This window comes from Etheostoma cragini, chromosome 22, assembly GCF_013103735.1.
Source record: "Etheostoma cragini isolate CJK2018 chromosome 22, CSU_Ecrag_1.0, whole genome shotgun sequence".
NCBI classification, from domain to species: Eukaryota; Metazoa; Chordata; class Actinopteri; order Perciformes; family Percidae; genus Etheostoma; species Etheostoma cragini.
In genome coordinates, this window is record NC_048428.1 from 4,410,588 (window position 1) to 4,417,075 (window position 6,488).

The window sequence follows — 6,488 nt, forward strand, 5'->3', positions numbered from 1 at the left end:
GCGGTGAAGAAAAAAAGGTCCCTTGTACCTCTTCAGCATCGACCGCCTCCTCGCTTTCAGTGGGTTCCGGCTCTTTCACGAACCACCACTGGATCTCCAAATACACGGACGCAGTACCGCTCTGGAAAGCACACGCCATTTCTATGTTTTGTCCCTCCTTAACCGTCATGTTGGAGGGCAGATCCGTGAAGCGACCTGCAAATAAAAGAATGGAAGGAAGGGGGTGATATGATGGGGGACAGAAATGCCCATCAATAAATCACTTAGATGGTTCATGTGAATGCAGTCATGAATGTGGCGGGCGACAGCAGCTGTGTTATTGAAACCAAGCACTTGATAAAGGTGCGTTCTTGTTTTAATTGAAGGAGATTCTCCCCCCCATCCTCAGATACCGAAGCGCATCATCCGAATTTGCATAACGCACAGTAGCACCATGGCTACATTATTTAGACACTTAATTGCGAGCTATGTTGAGATTTCTGTATGGGAGCTGTTTTTATGTCATTCTGTGGCCGTTACTGTACCCACTTAGGGCAAACACAAGAAAGCATAACGGGGAAAACCACAAGAAATGATAAAGGTTTGGTTTGAAGGAGGCTAAAAGGGAAAATGATAATATCTAAAAGGAGAGTGGTGGCGACGACAGAAAAAAAGAGTGAGGATATTCGTGCATTCAAACTTCCATACATCGTTCTAAATATGTATAAGAAAATACAGCCCTGAGACCACAGACATATAAGGGCTGTGCGCACTTGTGACATATTTAAGAATGTAGCTCTACGGAGGAAGAAGAGCACAAAGGCAGTTTGAAAGTGGTAATCTCAGTCAGATGAACCTTAGGTTTAGGTTTTCAGGTGCCGAAATCACGGGCTATTCGCTCACTTTTTACTCAAGGAGCCTCTTAGAATAAGTTATATTTCTTAAACAAACAATCTATTTTCTGGCATGGAAAAACAGTCGCCCGCTCTCTTCCACACGACGTGAAATGACTTGATTCCAAACAATCACCAGTTGCATTTTTTTGTCATCGTGGGGTAAAAAAAAAACGTAACCTACTTCATCTTTTATCTTGAGCTTGCTTTTCCATTTCTGGGCTTATTACAACACAGCTCGAATGCAATACAAAACATTTCCCTCCAAACATCCTGCTTTGCTTTTCTGGAAAGACTGCGCACTTTCAACACTTTCTACCCAGCAGCTTTCACCATGCAGGGCAGCGAGCTCGACACGATGACACCGACAAAGACTGTTTGTTACGAATATATGCAATTCTTACCTTCAAAGGAGAATCCGATTTGCACACAAACCCCGGCTAAGAAAACAAATCCAACAGTATCATGAGAGGTCCACATCATTCCAATGTAGAGGTGTTTTATTTTTACATCAGCCGAAAAAGGGGAAAAGGGCGAATGTTTCCAAACACAAAAATGAAAAGAATTGCCAAGACACCAGCAAAATCAAACAGTTGCTGGACGAGTATGTTGAAACGGAGATTGCCGACGGTGGAACATGCTGCAAAACTACAGCTTGTCGTTGATGAAGTTCTATTTCCCCTCTCTGTATCTCTGCGGGAGAGACAGTCGACTGCTTCCCTGTACTGAAGTCTGTAAAATAACCGTGCTGCGGTCTTCCTCTGCGCTACCAGAGAGACGTCAGTCTAGTGGATCACTGTGGCATCCACACACTCCACACCTCTGCAAAACGGCTCCTCATCCGGCCCCTTACTGTCACCCTGACCGCTTGATTAGAAAATGCGCCGCACATTTATGCGTCAACAACAACTAATTGCTCTTTGCAAGGGATCTTTATCTGGAAATGTCTTTAAACATGAGTGCCAAATAATGTGGAGCTTGTTGTTTTGTGTCTTGTGCTTTAATGTGTCTATATTTGCTGTTGTTTTAAAAAACGTAGGCTACTTATTAACAAAACGGAAACACACAGAATAGAAAACTTCTCCGCTCAAAGCCATACTTCTATATCATAAAACAAGTGTGCGTAGTTAATATGGGTGTGTCCAACTCTTGAGTGCTTATGCAGTCAGGGGACACTCCGACAACCCGTCTAAGAGGCCATAAAACAATATTGTAGCATTAAATAGGAACAAACAGGGAGAGGGTGGGGTTGGAGCAGAGACCCGGCAAAGGCAGGGCAAGTATAGCATGTCCTGAGTCATTAAGATAGAAGGGACCCTTCTAGAATATAGTCTCTTGCAGCCGACTGAGAACACTGTGCTCTTAGTTGCAACGGGCACAACTTGTGCCACTCCTAATATCTGCTCATAATTGATTCAGAGACCAATCAGAGATCATCCTTTTGGGACAATCACTTTTCTCTTCCAAAAAACACAAGTGTCTGTGCGCAGAGGTATTAAATTCAGCTGGATGACTACTGGTCCCTCCTGACATCTGCTTCACAGCAGATTCACAACTTTACTTTGAGCATATAAAGTTACACCTAGATACACTTAAAAAATACGATTATAGACTGTAAATATTTAAGTATTTCTTTTTAAGAATACTTTTAATACTTTTATTTCTGAGCTGTTACCAGAGTTATTTCAACACCTGTCCAACATTTTCCCACTTTGAAAAGCTCTGTTAGTCCATGTGTTCTATTGTAGAGAATAATAAGTGTTCAATATTATCAATATACACAGTAGAGAAGTGACAGGAAATGAGAATAGATTGATGAGGCACGCAGGAAAGGGTCCCAGCTGCACAGACGGTTAAGATTGCATGATCAGCTTATAGGTTAACATTTTATGAAAATCATGTAAAAAAATATCTCGAGTTCTGAGTTTAAGGTCAGAATTCTGAGATCAAAGTTAGAATTCAGAGTAAAAAAATAGACTTTAAAAAGTCTGTATTCTGAGAAATAAGTTAGAATTCTGAGGAAAAAAAGACAGAATTCTGACTTTAATCTTAGAATTCTATAAATTAAGTCAGAATTTAAGAATTTAAAGTCAGAACTCAAATACATTTATTACATGTGGCCATAATCCTCTTCCATAAGTCTCTGTTTGTACGTTTAAAGTTGTTTCTTTAATATCCTGACCATACTGGCTACATATATGTCACTTTCAGAAGCTATTTTAATGTAAGTGATAGGGGCAAAATCCACAGGGGATTTATATTTATAGATGTATAGATGCCATATTTATAAATGAATTATAAATCCTATCCTAAAAAAGAGTGTTATTAAGGATGAAGCCAAATAGCATTATACATGGGCAACCTCTGAATTGTCACCTTAATTATACTGAAATTGAAGACATTAAAAGTTGTAAATTATTCATATTTGGTCAGTTTTAGGGCTTCTGACTCTTAGAAGATCCTGAACCCTACAATATTGTCACAATATTGATATCTACGTATTTTTGTTAAAAAATTTATATATTTGATTTTCTCATTCATATTTGATGACGCCCAGCTTTTTATTATAACCCATCAGTTTTCCCCTTTAAATCTTTGTCAAGTTATGAGCTGTGTGTGTGTGTGCGTGTATGTGTGTGTGTGTGTGTGTGTGTGCATGCATGCGAGTGCGCCAGTGCTGTTGTTTGCTTCTGCTTCTTGTCATGTCAAAGTCGTCAGAGACTAGAAATCCAATGTTGACATGTGATAGCCTGTGGTTCCCGGTGCCCAGAGGCCAGCCATGTCACAATGTCATGAGGGCACTTTAAGAGTCACCTTGGGATCGGATGATGCCTCATCATTTTGGCATTAAATGCACATTGATACTGCCATTTTCCTTATGAATTCCTTTGCTGTTGATTTGGATTGATCGATCGATGAAATCGAATTGGGACCTTGTGAATCAGAATCAATTCCATAAATCATTGGCAATACCCAGTCCTAATTTAGACCAAAGAAATCAACCATCCAATGTGATCAGACTCCTGAAGAAAAAATATTTAACAACGTAGTACATACTATATTTCCTCTTTAAAGTTTTAGTACATAATATTTTGATATTAATGAACGTCCATTAAATTCAAGCCATTGTCAAATGAGTTACGGCAACGCTAAGACTTAAGACTCAGCTCCACACAACCCTCTCTGGAAACATATTGCATTACTTCCCCAAAAGTTATTTCACTGGGGCCACCAAGATCCTTTGAAATAGGGTTCTTAAAACATAAACATTTATTTTAGTATTTATGAATATAAACGTGGTGTTTATGATGTGGTGTCACAACACTGTTATGTATGGATTGGTATTTTATCAAATTTAGTAAAAAGCACATATGCATTTAGGAATATGCACTATTTAAGCACTATGTACACTGAAAAATTAAGGCCTTAATACCACATTTTTTACTTTTTACATTACCTCTACAGCACATAGAATGTGTTCAGTATATATATTAAAAAAAGCAAACAGCTATCTTAAAGAAAAGGAACATTGTAGGTATTGCCACAAATTCAAGGAGATATTGTCTTTTTAAATCCAAATTCTTCTTTTGTGTCAAAACCATGTCACCTACATTACCCACAATGCAACGTTGACAGTTTGGTCGGCGATTGTGGTGTTATGATTCTTCGATCAAATGTTGCCTCAAGCAGAGATATGAAGTGGGGTGCAGTGTTCTGCTATGCTCACTTTTGTTTATTAAAACTCTCTATTAGCCGTACATTGGTCTGGATAAACAACGGCTCGTTTACCGGATTGTTAAAACAAGGTGGGCCTTGAATCGTTTGGGGAATGATTGTAAAGATTTACAAAGATTATGTTTACAGCATTTTCTCTCTATCTGGGACGATTTGGGACCAATTAGGGGAGATGAGCTTGGACAAAATATCCACGAGATCCACTGGTAAGAGCAAATAACGTTTAACCATGTATCCAGCTAATTTAAATAACACACGTATTGTGTGAACAGCTAACCTCATTTACTAATGTATGTGACGTTTTCTTTTGTGGCAAATGTTCCACCAAAAAAAGTTCCTTCCCGAGGCTATTTTGGATGGACTTGCTGCTGCGTGTGGAGCTTTGTGCCGCCCAAGACAATTGTGATTGGTTTAAAAAATGCAAACAACGCCTCACAGTTTTTTCTTCTTTATCCAGGAGTGTATGCCCTGTTGCCAGACCTTCCTGTGCAGTAATAAGTATGGCAATGCGAGACTAGCTGTAAATAGAATTTTAGGTGAAAAGTGGAAATTCCCTTTGTCAAAACTCATGGGAGGGGGCACAAAGTGAATGGATGGGTCAACAAATCATGTGAGTTTGACCCATGGCACCACGGTTTTTACCCACAGTCAATGGTTATTTTCTCCTATCAATGACCAAGATCTTTCCCTAACCCCCAAGTCGATATTTTAACCCAAACTACAGGACTATCCTTTCCTCACAAAGTAGCTTGTGTGCCTAACCCTAACCAAACCTTAACCTAAGTGGTAGCACATCAGAAAAGAGTCACGTGACTCATTCTAAATGGTGATTTGTGTCATTTCAAAGGCAATAATAATTAATTTAGTTTGGAGGAATAAAGGATGCATTTTCCCAGCAGATGTTTTTTTTTTTCTGTCAGTGTGTAGAAAGCTTCTTGTTGACCTTCATGGTGCAAAATCCAATTCACAGACAAAATAATCAATTAACTGATTAAATAAAGCACTTCCTGAAAGTAGAGGGAACTTGGACAACTGACAGTGTTTATAACATCCTGGCTACTGTTGTGTTTAGATGACTAACGAGGAACAACATCCATAACTGCAGTTTTACACGGTATGTTTTAGTGTGTTGAGCTGACCTGTCCAGCTGCTGACGACATTGATCATGGGGATGGGGGGGGGTGCAAAGAAAATCCTTTAAATTGAAACAGTGTCACCTCTGCTGCAGCAGACCTCAGTGCATCTCCGCTGTCAAGAAATACCATCTGCCCTGCCAGTACAATAGCCATTAGGCAGTGAAACCACAGTTTAGCTGGTACTCTGCCAGCATCCATTTTGTCAGCCTGAGCACACTCCACAAGGCTCGTTGAGTGCAACAGAGTGCATCAAAAAATAATTAAACACTTTTTCCAGGGTGATGATGCAAGCAGTAATTAATTGCCTGTGCATTCAGCAATGTTCATTAATGTGACTGCCACAATAATAATGCTTTTTACCAAACCGTCTCACTTCTTCTTATCTTGCTCCCCAACGTTTCATGGTTGTAATATATAATATACTGTATGTTTGAAGAGAACTGCATATCAACAAGACCCAAAGCCCACCATAGCCAGTGTAGCCGTGTACAGTGAAAAATGGTGTACACTTGTAATGTATTAACACAACGTTTAGAGAAAGCAAATGCAGTTCATCTGCTATACCTGAACTGCTTAATTTGTGCTTCAATGCTCTAATCTTTTTTCCTACTCAAAAAAGCGGATGGCTCTCCGTTCTTCTTATCGTCATCAACCTGTCTTTGTCAACCGGACAAAGTTATTATTGTAGGGGATTTTAATATTCATGTGGACGATGAGAATGATAGCCTTAGCACTGCGTTTATCT

The 6,488-nt window shown here is 39.4% G+C and overlaps 1 protein-coding gene across 2 annotated transcripts in view; it reads right to left on the minus strand.

Moving 5' to 3' along the window:
- The window catches only part of vstm2a (V-set and transmembrane domain containing 2A), a 103,101-nt gene extending 101,374 nt beyond the window's left edge, over positions 1–1,727 (minus strand). Inside the window, exons 1-2 of one of the 2 annotated variants that reach the window (XM_034862199.1) lie at positions 1,277–1,727; positions 29–195 (exon numbers count right to left, since the gene is read on the minus strand). In XM_034862199.1, coding sequence (XP_034718090.1) covers positions 29–195; positions 1,277–1,355 — 246 coding nt within the window. In that variant the 5' untranslated portion in view covers positions 1,356–1,727. The remainder of the gene's footprint in view (positions 1–28; positions 196–1,276) is intronic. The other variant, XM_034862200.1, reaches the window with a different exon arrangement.
- Positions 1,728–6,488: the final 4,761 nt, after the last annotated feature.